The sequence below is a fragment of the Vanellus vanellus genome, assembly GCF_965231255.1.
Source record: "Vanellus vanellus genome assembly, chromosome: Z".
Taxonomy (NCBI): Eukaryota; Metazoa; Chordata; class Aves; order Charadriiformes; family Charadriidae; genus Vanellus; species Vanellus vanellus.
In genome coordinates, this window is record NC_138908.1 from 78,842,686 (window position 1) to 78,860,384 (window position 17,699).

The following is a 17,699-nucleotide window of genomic DNA, read 5'->3' on the forward strand; positions in this document are numbered from 1 at the left end:
ATCTTGCTTATAAACATGAAGGCAATAACACCATTGTTTACACAGCGCTGATTAAATGGTAGCTCAAACACTAATGAAAAAATAAGACTGTGAAGCAGCCCAGGCTTTTAACTGTTTTCTTACTCCTCTCCTTTACTGGTTGCTCTCTTCTAGTTACTTCTCACTGGTTTACCTTCATTAGATGGTAGAGGCCAAATTTTCCCAGGTATGGACAGAGGAGCTGAAGGTGCAAGCCTTCATCACAAGAGGTCTTAAAAAGCACGTTAGCCAAATGTCCATCAGGAAAGAATCCAAAACAGCCGATTCTGCCTTGGGGCTGGACCTGGTGACAGTGGGAGACACCTTCCATCCTCTGCTCCTAAAGCTAGCTGAGAAACAGATCAATCGCACAACCTATATGCTGTTCACTTTCTGCCATCACCTGAATGCAATGCTTGTAAACAGTGTTCATAATCAAAACAACACCTGACTGTAAAGTGGAGGATCACTGAAACTGTTTATGCGTGTGTATATATATACATATTAAAAGCCCCTTATAGCGTATACATATACACACAAAAAAGGATGCACTATAAGGGGGCTTTTACAAATCACTCTACAGGAAGATAACACAGTGATGAGCAAGACACCACTGTCACATTGGTACTAACATCATTAATGTAAGCTGCACTAAAGGATGAGTGCTGCATAACAGGAGAGTCACACAATACTAAACTGCCACTCACATTTCTCAGCCCAATTATACTGCACATCTGGTATTGCAGGTCATCTCCAGGGCTGACGTGATGCTGATAACCCTCGCTTCACTCCTGCAGCAAGGAGGAAGACAAAGTGGCAGTAGAGCCCACTTCCTCATATGCTTATTTGCTTTGCAAGTTCCAAGTACCTAAGCAGTAAAGCCCAGAGGAGACGTAGGGAAGAAGCGATGCTTGTTCTCCCCAAAGTTGTCTGGGATTCAGAAAACCTCATTCCTCACCTAAAAACTTTAATATTGCCATCATGCTTTTTTTTTTTTTTTTTTGGCATTTATGTACCAAAACATCCAAAAGATTGTGAACCATTAGTAACTGAACATGCATAATTATACAGAGTGCTAACAACCTCAGCTCCCACCAATGACAAAAGAGTGGTCTACAAGAAAGCTGATGCAGGTGAGCTCATTAGTACCACCGCAGGCCTCTGCAGTCATCCAGCGCGAGTATCCACAGCACAGCACTGGCAGTGCGTGCAGCCCCGCTGCCCACACGTGGGTGCAGGCTGCAGCCACAGAAACACAGGCGCTATCAAACAGACACAATATCGCACATTACCTTAGATATTTTGTGCAGAAAATGCTGTATTAGGCAGATGGATTTCCCTTTCCCAACCCCTTGAATCATGTATGGCTAAGGTGTCTGTTAAAGACCAAAAAGGAAAAGAAAGAGGCAAAAGAAGAACTTCAAGTTTACCATTTAAATACTGTACATCAACTATTTACTAAGAGTCTTAGGATGGAAAATGTTTTCATAACAGTACATCAATGCTGTACATAAATTCATGATACAATCAAACAAGACCTGAAATGATCTGACATGTTATCACAGCATATCAGTGGAGGAGCTGGGAACAGAACTACTGCTTGCCCATTTGAAATGCAAGGTGCAACTTCTGCAGTAAATATTTTTGTTATTAAAAAATCTCCATATGCTCATTTTCTCAACTCTGCAGTTCTACATCAGCAAGTCAAGAAATATCAAGTGTTTGATTTTTCAAAAAGACCTGTGGTTGCTCAGCACTTTAAGACAAAAAAAAAAAAAAAAAAAAAGAAAGAAAAAAGAGGAAAAAGAAAAGGAGACAGGGACAGAGGAAGTCTTTGTTAGCTCTGGGTTTCAATTCAGACATCTCTGGCTCACGGTTCAATCAGATCACGCTTTTTTGCATTAGCTAGGGAAGACAAAACAGAAGCTCTTTAAAAGCTCCAAGTATCTTCACTGAATTTGTATAGATTTAAAAAAGAAATTTACATTTTTGCAGCCATGTAGTTCTTCCCCTGGTAAAAAAAAAAAAAAAAAAGAAGAAGAAAAAGAAAAAGCAGGCCATGTTTCTTCAAAAATTCCCCTTATCCTTCACAAAAGTATTTACTCTTTGGAGCAGAGAAACTGATGTGCTTCTTTCAGCGTCGCTTGCATGTCCTCATATTCTGCAAATTTGCAAGCATCCTCCAGCTTCAGCCATTGGAAAGCTTGGTGCTCCTCTGAGAGCTTGATTTCTGTGTTACAGTCCTTCATTTCTGCCAGCCAGTAAATGACGGTCTTAGGTTTACCGCGGACAGGGTAGTGCAGTTCTTTCTTGTACCCCTCTATAAGGGTGAGCTGACTGGCCTGAAGACCAGCCTCCTCTTGTGTTTCCCGGAAGGCTGTCTGCAGGTCATCCTCTCCTGGGTCCACATGGCCTGTCAAGAAGGTGAAAAAGTAAGTCTCTGAGAAGCAAACTCAGGTTTTGTTTATTCGGTTGACAACTAGAAAACGTTGGGAGTCAGTGATGTGAGTACGCTGTAGCTGATACAGAATCAAACAGAAATTGGGGAGCAGAGGTTGCTTTTCCAACTCTTAAGTCTTGATTTGTCTTTGTCTCACGGCTTTTAGGATCCTTGTTTACCCACACATTCTGAAACTCACAGTGGCCTGTCAGCACTAGACATCTTTTCTTCCCAGTCCTTCTCTCCTCTTCTGGAGCACTCCGCACCCATAATGTTCCCTCTTAGATCATACTGAGGACTCAGTGCCTCATGAATGTTCTTCCTTTATCCAGTTAGAGGGGAGACTGCTCATCTGCAAGAGTCTTAGTCCTCTCTCAACCCTTCCCTCCCACAGAAGTCTAAAGCTCAATACTGCAAAACCCTTACTCATGCCAACAGCCCAGAAACAATGGGACCAGGCACCAACAAATGCCATTAAAAGGTGGGTTTCATTCAGGGGTATTTTTATTTCTCTCCCATAATCCCCTCTGAAATGCAGCAAACCTAAAAGCCAGTCCTTTCACCAGCTGCATAGTTCTTCTAGGACACATCATTTATTTTATGTTGCTTAGAATGAGAGGTGCCATTACAAACAACGGATAAATATAACATATCCCCAGCTGTTTGTACTTTTGTTGAGAAATGTCAGATTTGGTTTTCTCATGAAAGCTCCAGACTAGAACATAAATAGAACAACCCAAGCAAGATCTCAAAAAAGCAACATAGCAGGACTTGGGAGGCTGCAGGAGATAAAAAAAATAAGATTTATTTTGCCCCTGGTGTTGCTCTATTTTCTTTGTAGCTAGCTGCAAATAGCCATAATTTCATCACAGAGATGAATCTTTCCTCAGGTCCCAGGTACCCAAAGCCACCCTTTAGTACCAGAACTGGGGTACGGGAAGAGCTCATTTTGCTTTCCCAACAGGTTTCACTCACTTCTTTCTCTGTGTATCAGAAGCTTAACCACCTCTTACAATGTGACATCATCTCAAACGTAAAGCATACTTCTATTTCAAGTGGCAACTGTGCAAAAACCCAGCATCTGATGTTGAATTTGATGCCTTGAATATTTGAGATCAAATACACCAAGGTTTTATGTAATAGTATTTTCCCCCTGAGTATCAGCACTGCAAGTCAATCTATCTCCTTTTTGACAAAGGATGCGTTTCAATAGCTAGGACTTTTACTAATAGTTGAGAAAGAGAATCCACTTGGCCTTGCACAGCTGGATTACCTATACAGCACCCACAGCAAATGCCCTCTGAACATCCATGACCAGTAAGTAACCCCTATTTCTTTTTATGATAGTCATGATCCATAGTTACCAAATGTGCAATGAATTGAGGTAGCAATAAAGCTGAAGGGCTGAGATTCAGTTTAAACTCAAAGGACACCAGTGCAAACTCCTGCTCTTCAGCAGAGCAAAAGGCAATCACCTCACGATGCTGTTGATAATCTCAAGTCTAAGCTCAGTAACTTTCACACTTTGTGCAATACCGTCTACCTACTGGAAGGAAAAAGGACTGCTGGCAACACCTCACACCACAGCTTCCAAATCCTCCTGCACTAACAATTCCAATATGCCGAGGAGGAAAACAAACACTGTATCGCCTTCCCGTCAGACTTGGCTAGTGCAAATTTACAGTTCTAAGAGTAGAGATGAAGCTGATGAAGCTCATGTGGGGGGATCCAAGCAAGTCCAGTTTAATCCCATAAGGGTTGCAGCTGCTTAGGAAACTTTTAAAATACCAATGTACAGCTGTAGCCCTAAATTGCCTTTTGTGTGCTCTTGGAGACACGATTATAACTTCTCATTCTGGCTCCTGCCACATTAAATCTACATCATATACAAGTTATGTTACTGCACCACACAACCTGAGGCTGCTTTTGAAGACTAATACCACTGAGAATATATAATGTAATAGCTCCCCTTTACTTATTGTCCCCAAATCTGTACTAAGCTACTATTAAAGGCTGCTATCAGATTGTGGCTTTTGTATGTGGCTTTTGATCTGCAAAACCTTAAACAATATGTTAAGGGAGCTGATTCTGCCCTTTTACTCTGCTCTGGTCAGATCCTACCTGCAGTACTGCATCCATCTCTGGAGCCCTCAGCACAGGAAAGACACGGACCTGCTGGAGCATGTCCAGAGGAGGACCATGAAGATGATTAGAGGGCTGGAGCACCTCTCCTATGAGGACAGGCTGAGAGAGCCACTGCTGCTCAGCCCCCAGAAGAGAAGGCTCCAGGCAGACCTTAGTGCGCCCTTGCAGGACTTCAAGGGGGCTCCTAAGACAGACTTAGCGGGCACACTTCTCAGTAGGGCCTGGAGCGATAGGACAAGGGGTAGCGCCTTTAAACCAAGAGAGGCGAGATTCACACCAGATGCAAGCCAGACAGTTTTTGCCACGAGGGTGCTGAAACACCGCAATGGGGTGCCCGCAGAGGTGCGAGGTGCCCCGGCCCCGCAAACATTCCAGGTCAGGGTGCCCTGCACTCGCAGCAACCGCACCCACTTGAAGAGGTCCCTGCTCATCACTGGGCCATTGCACCAGATGACGTTCCAAGATGTATGCCTGTGAATCATTTCACTCCCTGTTGAAATGCCTACGAGTCATTTCAATCACTTGTCCAGAATTACTGTCTTCCTAGTGAAGATTTCCACATGAGTCTCTTCTCCTGCAACAGCCAATCACGTTCCAGCACATGTTTTTTAGCTTTTCAGTAGGCTGCAAACTCTAATCCCCAAGGCTTTCAGTGAAGTGGACAACGGCAAAGGTCTGGAAAGTTTTGTTCTTTCCCTTAATAGGAGAACACAGTTGATACTGTTACAAGCTTTTTTTTTTTTTCCAATTTGCAAATTCCTGTTTACAAACTGCTCCTGCACTATGCTTTAAAAACACTGCATATTACAAAACAAGAAGTAAAAACTAGCAGGAATAAAAAGAGGGTCAAAACCAGCATATAAGAAGATCTACAAGGAAGCTGAAGTATTTCTGTGCTGTGCTTTTCCCGGTACTAGGGTTGTGACTATGTACTACCAAACACTGGATTTACCAACATGGTGTTGCTATATCTCTTGGGCCCTCACTGATGAGTGACGATGGCTTAGGTGAAGATGGCTGACAAGGTTACTTCTCCTAGGTGTCCCTCTCATCTCTGCTGCATTAGACACGTTCTCTTCATAAATGATCTCCTGAACTTAAATAAACTCCTGCATCTTTGAAGGAAGGCATTTAAAAGTAAATCATCACCGATTTCAGTTTGCCTTCTAATTTTGTGCTGCAAACTGTCACCCTTCTGATTACACATGGGTCAAACAACCGTGCATTGGTAACAGCGGCATCCGGCAAGGGGTCAGACCTGAGTGAGAAGGTAAAAATTTCTCTAGCTACCTAATTTCAGTTGTCTGCTCAATGTCTGCCAGAAACATCAGGCATCTGATGAGCAGGATCGGGTGACTCGCCCCCAGCCCCCATCAGTATTGCCCAATAGTTTGTACGTATACTTGCAAAGTATATATACAAGTATTTTGTATAAATACTTGCAAAGAACTTCAGCCCCACTCTGCTGCACAAATAGCATAATCAGCAGCTACTGTCAACTGATTAACTGCCCCCCAAAGCAGCATTCAGCCAAAGTTCAGCCTGTAATTTCACTCACTGGGCTCCCAACACAAATGGCCCTGAAGCACGTTATCAGAACAAACATCACCTTTGGGTGGGGTCCAGTGATGGGTCCCATAGGATGTCTGCAGGAGGAGGTATTCAATACCATCAGTGACCTTAGAAGATGGTGTGGACTGCAGCCTCCTGTAGATGATCAAGCCACAAGCTCTCACAGCCATATCCCTCTGTTAACTGCACGGAGAGCTGTGGAAGAGCAGAGAGGATCAAGCAGGAACAACCTACAACATGGAGCTCAAACAAACCAGTCATATTTAGACAGGAAACATATCTCAGTTTGGGCTAAAGGTAATCCATCCTTTTGTAGTTATTACACACTTAAACTGCATCTTATTACCTATCTTTGAACTGTTCTTCTTAGTTCTTTTCTTTTAAAACAAGGAAGCAGAAACCTATACAAAGGTTTAAAAAAAAAATATCAAGCAGCATGAAGTATGACCTGTAAGATATTTCTTTGCTACTGATATATTACAAACCACATCTCACGGAGAAAAAAAAAAAAAGCCGGTGACTAACACTCTGAAGCTTTTCCATTGCAAAAAATTCAAAGGCTCTGTACAAAGATAATACCTCAAAATTACTGGAAGTGGCATACAGAAATCATTGTCCAAGACAGATCCCCTGCATTAGAGAACTCCTCAAGATGCCAGGGGCAGAGCTGAGAAAATGAATGCCAAAGGACAGGCTTTCTGCTGTCTGGACTAGACGTGAAGCTGTTATGCAAAACTAAAAGCTTCTTGGCATACCTGTTAAGCATTAATCTGATGTAAATAGAAACAAACCTCTTAAGCGAGAAATATTGTAATCAATAAGCTACGCAGCCAGGAAAACTGGTCCTATACAGAAAAAGAGAAAGCAATGGAGATGAAAAATCCACATTAAAGAAGACAGAAATTCTCAGTTCCAGACAAAGCACTGCATTTTGACAGAGCCGTACAATTCATTAAGTAATACCTTCACACAAGTTTTTCCCTGAGATGCCCAGTGAGGCATCACACCACCTCCAGTTTCCAAACTGGGAAACCACAGCACAAAATCCTTCACCACCAACCAAGCCCCAGGACGGTGTTCAGCCCTCCTGGTTAACCCCTCTTTAACCGCCTCAATGAGTTTCTAATCAGCCATGCCAAAGATACACACATACCCCCACACCCCCAACCGAACCGCAGGCACCAACCCCAGCTGGTTAGGAGCCCAGAGGCTGCCCGAGGCGGGAGGCCAGCACCACCTCCCGTGCGCGCCCGGAAACACCGCCCTCCGACGCCCGGGACCTGGAAGGACAAAGCTGTCCGCCATGTCAGCGACCCCCAGGCCACCCCCCGCCGCTGCCAGGCACGCCGGGGCCCCGCTCCCCTTCCCTCCCTCCTGCGGACGGAGGCCACCCCCGTGACCCAAGAGGCTCCCGGGCCGCTCCCAGCGGGCATGGGCACCCCCCCCGGCTCCGGCAGCGGGCTGAGGCAGGGGGAATAGGCCTGGCGGCCCGGGGTAGGCCGTTGCCATGGCAGCGGGGCAGCCCCGATGCACGCCGGGACACCGGGGGAGCCGGACGCAGAGGTTCAGAGCCCGGGTCACCCCACTTCAAGCCGCCCTCACCTTCACTTCCGGGCAGGAGAGCAGGCGGGACGCGGCGCACGACTGAAGGCAGCCTCAACCAATCATAGCGGCGCAGGCTCGGGCGGTAGCTCCTCCCCACCATGCAGCTCTCCCTCCCCATCCCTCCTTCCACTAGGCTCCGTCCCCTCCGGCTGCGGAGACCTCGGATTGGTTTCTCCCCGCCGGGGCACGCCCCATCCGCGCCTCTCCCTCGCCCTTATTCGTTCGCTGCGGGCGCCAGGCTGCGCGCGAGCGTTTGAAGCGGGAAAAAGCGTTGTTGCTATGGTGACGCGGCCTAGTCGCTGCTACCTAGCGGCGCCGCGGCCGGTGAGTGGTAGCGGGGGCCGCGGGCGGTGAGAGGGGGTGGGCGGGCGGAATGTCTGCCGTGAGGTGAAGGGGATAGCCGCTCTGAGGAAGTGAGGGAGTTGTCCTGGAGGCCATCACGGCTGGGGAACCGTGATGGCTCGGGACAACTTCCCCCCTTCCCCGGGCGGTGGGGCAGCGCCACGGCCTCCTTCAGTAACCGGGGTGGAACAGCGCAGGGAAGGATGAAAGGAGAGCCCGCACACAGGGCGGCCGCTGCGGGAGGGACTCTGCAGCTGGGTGGATGCGAGGCCCCAGCCCTCTGCCTTTTCTTCCAGGTTCCTCAGTCTGGGACTAAATTCAGTGAGGGAAGCTATAAATTCCTATGGTGCTAAATTCAATGACCGTGTAGCCCCTCAGTCACACAGTGTAGTTCCACATGTGTGGTGTTTTGTTTTGATACAATCATAAAATAAATATTGAAAGCCCATTTGGCAAATCTTTACTGGTAGGAGAAGCTGGGGCACAATTTTCAAATAATCAGCATCCCAATATAACTTGCGGGTTATTTTCTTAGCGTGCGGTTGAATATTAGACACTTCCTGTTTCCATGCAGCTGTTGTTTTAAGCAGTTGTCGGGGGTCAGCTGTAGGATGGAGTCTCTCCTGCTGAGGTCACCAGGCTATACTTAGTATGGAGGGATGATTATAAAAAATATCACTCTTGCTAATTGAAAAATACTCTGTTGGAAAACAAAACAAAACAAACAAACCACCCCAACATTTAGTTCTTGGTTTTGAGTCTGTTTGAAAGAGCAATTAAATTAATTATAGTTTTAGTAACCAAGTCTTTGTTAGGTATGTCAGCAGCAAAGGAAGCGTGAGTGTTGATGCAGGGAGATCTGCATCATGGTCCTACTGTAAAATTGTAGTCCGTTAACATTAAAAGTATTCCCTCTTCTCCAATTACTTTTACTGTACAGAAACTATAGGTAGTTATCTATTGGTGGTATTCAGCTTTGTTCTTCATATCTTCAAAACAGGCTACTACAACACTTGTTCAAATGAGCAACAGAATGTTTAATACCGTGTTGTGTACGTGCACGGGTAGCTGCACAGTGTAATCCTATGATCTTACAAAGGGATCTGCTGCAATGCCAAACACTATTTCATAGATCCCTACCTACTGCATGAAACTAAAATTACGATCTTGTGTTACAGTACAGATTATCTCTTATTATAGAGCTTGTGTTTATAAAAGTGCCACCGCACCCTGACCCCGTTCTTCACAGAGTTTCCAAGAAATGGGGTCAGAATGATTAAAGGTAAAGCATTTGGTGTGGTGCTCTGGAAAAGCAAATTAGCCATTCACATCTGGAGGGCTAATTCAGATTTGGCTTTGGATCACAGTTTAAAAAGGGCTTAATGTTCAGATGAATGAGAAACAAAGACGGATGACTGGTGACATGAGTTAATAAATCTCCGTTTTCTCTATTGTTTGTTTGCCAGGCCAGGTTTGTTCTGGTCTTCTGCTTCTATACGTGAAAAATCAGCAAGCACTTTGGCACGGATGGAGCCTCTGCTGAAGACTTATTTGAGGTAACATGGTTATAAGTACGGAGTACAATACACTGCTATAGTTGTGGTCAGGAAAGGAAGCATACCTACCTGTTACATGCATTTACAATTTTTTTAAATTCTTAACTTTTGTTTTTGTAAGGTATTGTAAAGCAAAATGATTTACATAATACAAAGTAATAGGCAGGAAAACAAGGTGCTGTTTAAGGTTTGTACACTGATTAACAATTACTGTGTTTATCAGATGCCCTTGAAAATTGATCCTAATAAAACTATTTAATTATCAGACCAGAATTTATGATTCAGAATGATTATGTCTAGATTATTTGCAGGATTAAATGTATAGTTGCATTAGTTTGCATTTGTAGGAGCACCACAGAAGATGTCTTCACTTTGCCATGACTTAATTTCCCTACTTTAAAACACAGATATAGTGATATTTGTGTCATGTTTCAGTGGTGACACTCAGGATTATCAGTGGCAGTCAGCTGAAATTGTTAGGTAAATATGAGTGAGCTACAGTGGGATAACAGGACACATAAGTGTTATTCAAGTGAACGGTGCACTGAGATCTTTAATATATCAGAGGTTAATTAGGATCAAGATATAGTCGTCTAAGGCTGCTTTGTTCTTAAAATAGTCTACGTAGGGATTTTACGCGATTTATTTTATGCACAGGGACTGACACTCACTGAGTGGGTCTCTTTGAAGGCCAGCATTTTCTCCACTTTGAAAAGTGCATTGAGAATGAAAAGACCTATGTAAGAGCTAATTAATAAATAAAAGCATTTTAAAATGGAGGATCAGCTCCTAGAGCATAATTTTGTGGTAAGTTAATTTCCTTCAGAATATGTAAAATGTAACCACTCGTTTCTACTATTTGTGCCTGACTTTTTTCCCCAGCTTTGTGACCTTTAAAAAACCTCTATTACTGAAACAGAGGAGGAATTCTCTGATGACAAGCTATGATCTTATTCTGTGTTTGAGTTAGTCCCTTTATATAAAATTCTAATGCTTTTTTACAATAAGTATTTATCCATTATGAGCATCTGGCAGCTTTTTAAGATCTTTGTAAAAATTCTTTGCATAAGAAATGAGTTGTAGAGTACTCAGGTTTGCCACAGGAAGATGATAGGTTGACTGACTGGTCCCTTGTTCAGACATCCCCCGAGTTCCAGCAGTAAGGTGTATCACTCTTGACTGTTTCACCTTCGCTGCTAGCTTGTGTGTTAGTAAGTAAAGATGCTCTGGACTTTGCTGACTTCACTGTTTCACTGACAAGCTTCAGCATCTTTTTGTCAGTGGCAAAGTAGGTCTCTTGTGTGAGAAGGTGGTGAAAATTTTGAAGTGAAGCTGAGTCTTTCTGCCAGCTGAAATGAGAAGAGCAACCACTGAACAGCGAAGAGTAATAGAGATTGAGTGGAAAGTTGTTCTTAAACCTGAGGCTATCTGACCTTATAACTCAACCTATGGTTGAGAACCTATAGGTTCTCAAACCTATGTTATATCCAACCATTCTAAGAAGTCTTAGGCTTTTGTCTCAATCCTCTTTTCAGTGAAGCCATCCACGGCTTAGGAGGGAACAAGACCTGGGCTTTGATGTGAAACTACCACAATGAAGAATGTTATATTTTTCTGCCCCAGGACACAATGTTCTTTCAAATGAACAAACAAAATTCGATCCTGACAAGAACTGAGGGAATGATGGCTGTTTTTTATTGTAAAAAGTAAAAGTCTACTCTCTTTTTGCCAGAAGATGGCATTATCATTAACAGTTTAGGATTCTTGAAAACCTACAGATACTCCTCTCATTTCTTTACAAAGCCAATTTATTTTGAAGAATTATGTATCTGTTTTAGAAGCAGTGTCTTCAGACACAAAGGACTGTACAGAGTTAAATGAATTAAGGTATTCTTTTAATGAGGAGAAAGGCGCTCCTTTCTTTTAGAGCGTTGGCGATTATAAGGCTAGAAGGTTTTCACTGAGAGCTGCAATTTCCTCTGAATTCTCTTGCATATGGACCAGACCAAATATTTTAGGAAATTGTCTACTCTTGAGTTTTAAAATAATCAGAAATGCTGGAACCCATCACCATGACGTTTGCTTAATTTTTTTCCACAGTTAATTAATTTGCTACTTTTTTATTAGTCAATGTTCGGATTAGGTTTCCTCAGTTGTGAAGTTGGTCTTCTATGGATGGAGAGACACTGGAGTTATCTCCCAAAACCACTTAGATCCAGTAAGATTTATTATATCTGGGGAAGCAGAAGCAGTTATATTACTTCCCGGGCCAGCTGTCATTAAGAAGCCATTAAGTTGCTTTTACATTGCACAGAGCCTTAGCCGATAAGCTTTGCAGAGCTGCTTACACGTCTCTGTACTAACCTTCTCGTATGTTCTGCAGTACCTATATTACTTAGATTTTCTGATTTTGAGAATCTTAGTCCCTTGTTACCCCACATAATGGAAATCTGTCTGTACACTAATTTCTAGCTGTTTAAATATATTTAGTTTAATTTTTAATTAGAACCTTAACCTTACAATTCTTAGTTGTCTCCCCATGTATGCTGCTCTTGTTCTGCGAAGTGTCTCAATTTTTTTTGCTTTTTATCCTCTCTTCTCTCTCCCGTGCTCAATATTGTCATTCAAACAGGGGTTATCACCAAATTAGTTCTTGCACTGGTCTTTGGCCACTCAGTATTTAACTTAAGCATATATAAAGATATAAGTGTAGTCTAGAATACAGAGTGAGAATAGACAAAAGAAATTTGCTGGATTGCTTTCATCTTTAACAGATTCTCAGTACTTTGATATTGGTATCTCAGCTTTGTGTTCTAGCTGCTCCTTTCATCAAACAAAAGAAGTTTCCCATAGCAGTGCATACTGACACTTACACAGGCCCTGTGCTGGTTTGATATTTTAAGCTGCCTTATGTAAGAGAAGCATTTAAAAAAAAATAAAAATCATAACCTGTCTTTAAATGAAGTCTGAAGTTCCTGTGAAGTTTTATCTGTTAAAGAAGTTGGCAAATTGTGAATGCTTGTGAAAACCCTTGCACATGTGTCATCTTTGGGTTTGCTATCCTCTCTGTCAATTTTGATTTCCAGCTCCCAGACTCTAATGATCTCTGCAATGTCTCTGACTTTACCTCAAGATTCAGAATTGCTTTGCATACACATAAATCCACCTACATACCAATGTTTTTGTCTTGAAGCTTGTTACTGCTGAATCTCGTAATTTTATTATGGCTAACAACTGTCAATAGCTTAGACTGTAGCTTCTAAGTCATTTTAGATGTCCTCTACTGCACCTCTTTGGCCTCTGTAATATCTTGTACAATCAGCACTTTAATATAATCTTCATTGTTTTGTTGTTGTTATTATTATTATTTCAACATAATCTGTTAACAGTATGGAATCCAATTTGGGAGTGGTATTTGGTGACCTTATTTTCTTACATAATGTTATGGTAGAGATGCTTGAAAATTCTGCCAAAGAACTCACCCTGAATTACAAGCAACTTAAGTCTTAAGTAACTTGGTTTTGTTGAATGGTATTGTAACCTCCAAACATGAATAAGAGCTGTATTTGCTAAAGTCCTAGACTGAACAAAGATATAAGAAGGCAGTGGGCAACGGATACTTGAAGTGCTATCATTTTTCAATTTTATGGAACAAGTAAAAATATCTGCAGATATTAATCCATCTGAATCCAGACAGCTGCACAATGCATTGCTAGGGAGACATGAGTGAAGGAGTTGAGGGTTTTTTGCCTTTCAGTGATGCTTGTTGCTTTTTTGGGTTTCCCAAGAATGCAAGTATGGTGTTCCAGTAGCATATATAGATTTAGAGAAATTCTGTGTTTCAGATTTCGCAGAATGTTTGGGTTATTCTGTCAAGGACACTTAGAAATGCTCACAAGATTCATGACATGTAAGAGAAAGTTATGCAACAAAACTACAACTTTGCTGTAGTTCATCTCTAAGATGAATTCGGCTTGAGGTGAGGACAAATGCAATTTATTCTCCATTGGTTAGTTAAGCAGGGATAGCTGAAACATATTAGACCACATGCCCTGATATTAAACTGAGTGTCTAAAATTAGTCATTTTACATTCTGTAGCTTGAGGACAGGGTTTCAGTAGCCGTGGCATTCATCAAGGAGACATCAGGCGTTTAAGAACTCTGCAGCAGTAAGTAACACTGCATTGTGCATTTCTTACACATTATTGTGTATTGTCTATAATTTTAAAATATAGTTTCATAGATAAAATATTTGTTTCATGTTCCGTTTATTGTTGTTATTGCTATATTCTGTAGTGTTTAGCAGTCTAGTGTATTGTAAACTTGAATTTAAACAATCTTCTAGCCTAACTGCAGGTAATGGCATCAGGAAATGTGTAGCTTCTTCATTAGTAACTTTGTCAGATGTGGTGTTTCATATGATTCTAATATTTACTTTGTTTGATTATTTGTAGACTTTAGCTTGAAGATGGCATCATGCCTTTATGAATGTCTTTGTGAGGCAGAACTTGAAAAATACTATCCCCATTTTGCTGCCTTCGGTCTTCAGAAGATTGATGAGCTTGCCAAAGTTTCCATGAAAGATTATACCAAACTGGGGGTCCAAGACATGAAAGACCGCAAACGACTCTTTCAGCTCATTAGAATAATCAGAATTATGCAAGAGGAAGACATTGCAGACTTAAACAAGCAAGATTTTCAACCAAGTGGCCTTTTCATTCAGCCTCAGGTGACCAAATCAGGTCCCCGTAGACAGTTGCGTTTTGAGTCCTTTTTTGAAGAAAATGATGGAACAGTTAAGGACTCTGAATCTGAATCATATGGTTCATCTGATTTCAGTGCCAATGACAAGAAGAACAGTGTAGGGGAAATGTTGGGACACATTAAACCACATGATTCAGAGCTGATCAGATTAAACAGAAGAGACCTAAATACTCCTGGAATATGCACAAAAAAGGATCTGAGCTGTCCAACAGTTTCTGATGATATTGCTCCTCTTCTGGGGGATTCTGAAGCTCCTATCATACAAAGAATAACTCATATTTCAGGGTATAATTATGGACTACCTCATTCCTGTATCAGGTAATAATCAGTTACCTTTATTTGGCTATATTTCATGTTAGTCATAATTAATTCTTCTTTCATTGTGGAGGATAATCTGTATGCCTCACCTCCAAATAAGCAATCCTACCGCTAGAGAGCAATGCAAAATCTTGTAGAGAGAAGAGATATTAATAAGCACTTACGACTCTCCAAGTCTGGTAGAAGGAATCAGCTGAATTTCTCCAGCTGCTACTCACCAAGGTTGTCTAAGAATAGTCTTTATTGTCTTTCAGGATATAAGGCTTTGTTTTCTTGGTGTTTTGGCCAATCTCTTTTTCTTTCCACAAGGCTGTCTTGCAAAATATTATTTTTCCAAAATACGGTATTGTGCTTTGATAAGTTTCTCAAGTTTTTCCCAGTAAAAAGGATATATATGGTGGTGGCTGTATTTGTTCATAAAGAAATTTCTGAACTCCAGCTTTAAAAAGAAACATAATGAATATAAGTGGGATGGGTACAGACATGGTGGCGAGAGGGATGCCTTGCAGCTGCTCCCCAAGCACATGATCTGTAACTTTCATAGTTTTCCCAATGTTTGGTAACAGAGGCACTATGGTTATCTTGAACCACTGGTAAATCTGCCCTGGAAACTTTTTTAAAGCAGAAAATATTTTTTTCCTGATTCAGCAGCAGAGCTCATACCCCTCTGCACACATACTACCAGCATCTAACTCATTGCAATGCAGTTGTGTCAGTTTTGTTTTAAAATGTGGTGAAGAGAGGTAGCTGTATGAGGTTGGGGCTTGGTCTCGGAAGGCCATGGGGAAAGATTTGGTATATGGGAGAATCCCTGGAGTCAGGGAGTCAGTTACAACTCCCATTGAGCATGCATGTAGCCTGGAGGGATAGATGCTGTTGCCACAGTGGAAGAGTACTAAGGTGACATAGTAGTTAGAGCACTTAAACTATGAAATGCAAGACAGAGGTTTATAACTCCCCTTTGTTAGAAAAAAAATCACTCCCACCTTCCAGAGAAGTGCACTAACCTCCTACATATATTAGCATCTTAGTGTGTTCTCTGCCCACTCTAGAAGTTGAGCCAAGGTGCAACTAAAAGGACAGGATTCATAGTGCTGGTAAGTAAAAAATTATAAAATACAAGCTAATGGCTCAGCTAGAGAAGTTCAAGATTTTTAATCCTGTGATAAAGCCATGTTCTCCATTATTCTTGCTTTCTTTCCTTCTTGGTCTCTTTTTTTCTAAGTACATTCTTCTGTGCCTAGTGTTGTGGTTCACCCTTTGGGCTTTCTGCATCCTCCTCCTGACACGCCTGAGTTTCTCTTTCTCCTGTTTTGACTGCAGAGTACGTGTTGTGCATTCCAGGCTTGGGCCAGTCTACTGACAATTGAGTTTGTGATTGCTGTTTTGCAAGTGCCAAACTCCTTCACTGAATCCATCCATTCCCATGTCACCTTGTGATTTGACCACTGCAAAGGCTAATCTAGTCTCATCTATGAGAAACATTGGAGAACACTGGCAAGATTTCAGATGGCAGAAAGATAAAGAGCTCTTTTAATATGTTTAAATATATTTTGCATTTGCCCACAGCAAGTGGCAGCCCTGTAGGAGACAGGGCATAGTGATTCTTCTGACCTATTGCCTGATCAGGTTTCTGATGATCTGTGTTAAGATTTTTGTTTTTTCTAGTAATAAAAAATTTATTTAGTTATAAAATACAATTTCTATTTAAGAAAAATTAATAGAAAAACTAAACTTCAGGTTTAGCATATAGAACTATATGCTAAACACCAAAACACCAAGTCTTCAGTTTTTCCATTCTCCAAATCCTGTAATCAGTCCTTCCATCTTCAGCCTCTTAGAGCTTAACAGGCTCTTTCTGTAGGTCACCAAGTCAAGCCTCTGATGTGAGAAATAAACTTCAGAGCCTCTGATCATTTGTTGGACAACATTTGGTGCCTAGTGATATCCATAAACTCACACTAGCTTATGAAGCATCTTATTTCACAGTATCATTGCCTTTCTTTTCAGGGGAAAGAATTTTCCATCTAAACGCAATGCCTGATCCCGGTCTACACAGGAAAGCTGTTCTAAAATTAAAGGGACTGCAGTTACAAGTAAAGATTACTCATGTGTAGTCTTTGAAAACTTCATCTTGAGATATATATCTGCATATCGTATGCTTCAGGGGAATCATGCAACACAACAGCAATGATACTACAAGCTTGTAGTTATAATGAGATATTGAGTAACTTGTGAGTTTGGTTTTTAATTTATTGGACTGCTAGTATATGTTAGTTTTCCGTTGCGATTTTGGAAGGGCATTTGGACATTATGGAAGAAACACTACTTTTGGGCAAGTTGGGGCTTGATTTAAATTATTTTTTTCTCACAAATTCACATTCAAATCCAGGCTGAAAATCATTACTCGTTTGGCTGAAAACAACTTGAAAAAGGGAAAGGCAGAATGAAATTTTGGTTGAATTCAAGCATATTCTATATGCTGCATCACAAAATGCTTTTACAGAGCAAGTTAATCAATGAAACACGAAATGACCTCATGTTTCTGAGGTATCCAGAAGGGAACTAAAGTAGACTTGACAAAATACAAAAGCACAGTTTTGCTTGTGATCTGAAATCACGTAGTTTTTTTATGAAAAAAGACCAAAGGGGAGACAATGACAAGATGAATATTTTGAATTTTCTTTGAGCTGAATAGGAACTTAATGATACTGTCTTGTTTCCTAGTTGTTTTACTTGTAACAAGTAAAATACTGTCTTAGTCCTTTGAGTCACTTACTTGTAACATGTTTGACAGCCTGTAATAGGAAGAATGAAAAGTCAGTATGAGAGGACAAGAAACTAAATATTATACCCTTTCCTTTTCAAGATCTGATCATACATTTATCTGTACATTATTAAGTGACTAATCATGACTGCATATAATTTCATCAAGATTA

At 41.5% G+C, this 17,699-nt stretch overlaps 2 protein-coding genes across 2 annotated transcripts in view; one reads left to right on the forward strand and one right to left on the reverse strand.

Annotated features, from left to right (window-relative positions):
- Positions 1-264: 264 nt before the first annotated feature.
- Positions 265-7,314, reverse strand: NUDT2 (nudix hydrolase 2). The gene is made up of 3 exons (XM_082497684.1): positions 6,967-7,314; positions 6,213-6,370; positions 265-2,431 (listed from the first exon to the last, which is right to left on the reverse strand). Exons 2-3 carry the CDS (start codon positions 6,343-6,345, stop codon positions 2,118-2,120), a joined length of 447 nt encoding a protein of 148 aa, XP_082353810.1. The 5' UTR covers positions 6,346-6,370; positions 6,967-7,314; the 3' UTR covers positions 265-2,117.
- A 724-nt stretch (positions 7,315-8,038) lies between these two features.
- Positions 8,039-17,699, forward strand: part of KIF24 (kinesin family member 24) — a gene marked incomplete at its 3' end in the record, with an annotated part of 35,248 nt that continues 25,587 nt past the window's right edge. Inside the window, exons 1-3 of the mRNA XM_082497593.1 lie at positions 8,039-8,104; positions 9,589-9,678; positions 14,133-14,760. Of these exons, the coding sequence (XP_082353719.1) occupies positions 14,147-14,760 (614 nt within the window). The 5' untranslated portion in view covers positions 8,039-8,104; positions 9,589-9,678; positions 14,133-14,146. The remainder of the gene's footprint in view (positions 8,105-9,588; positions 9,679-14,132; positions 14,761-17,699) is intronic.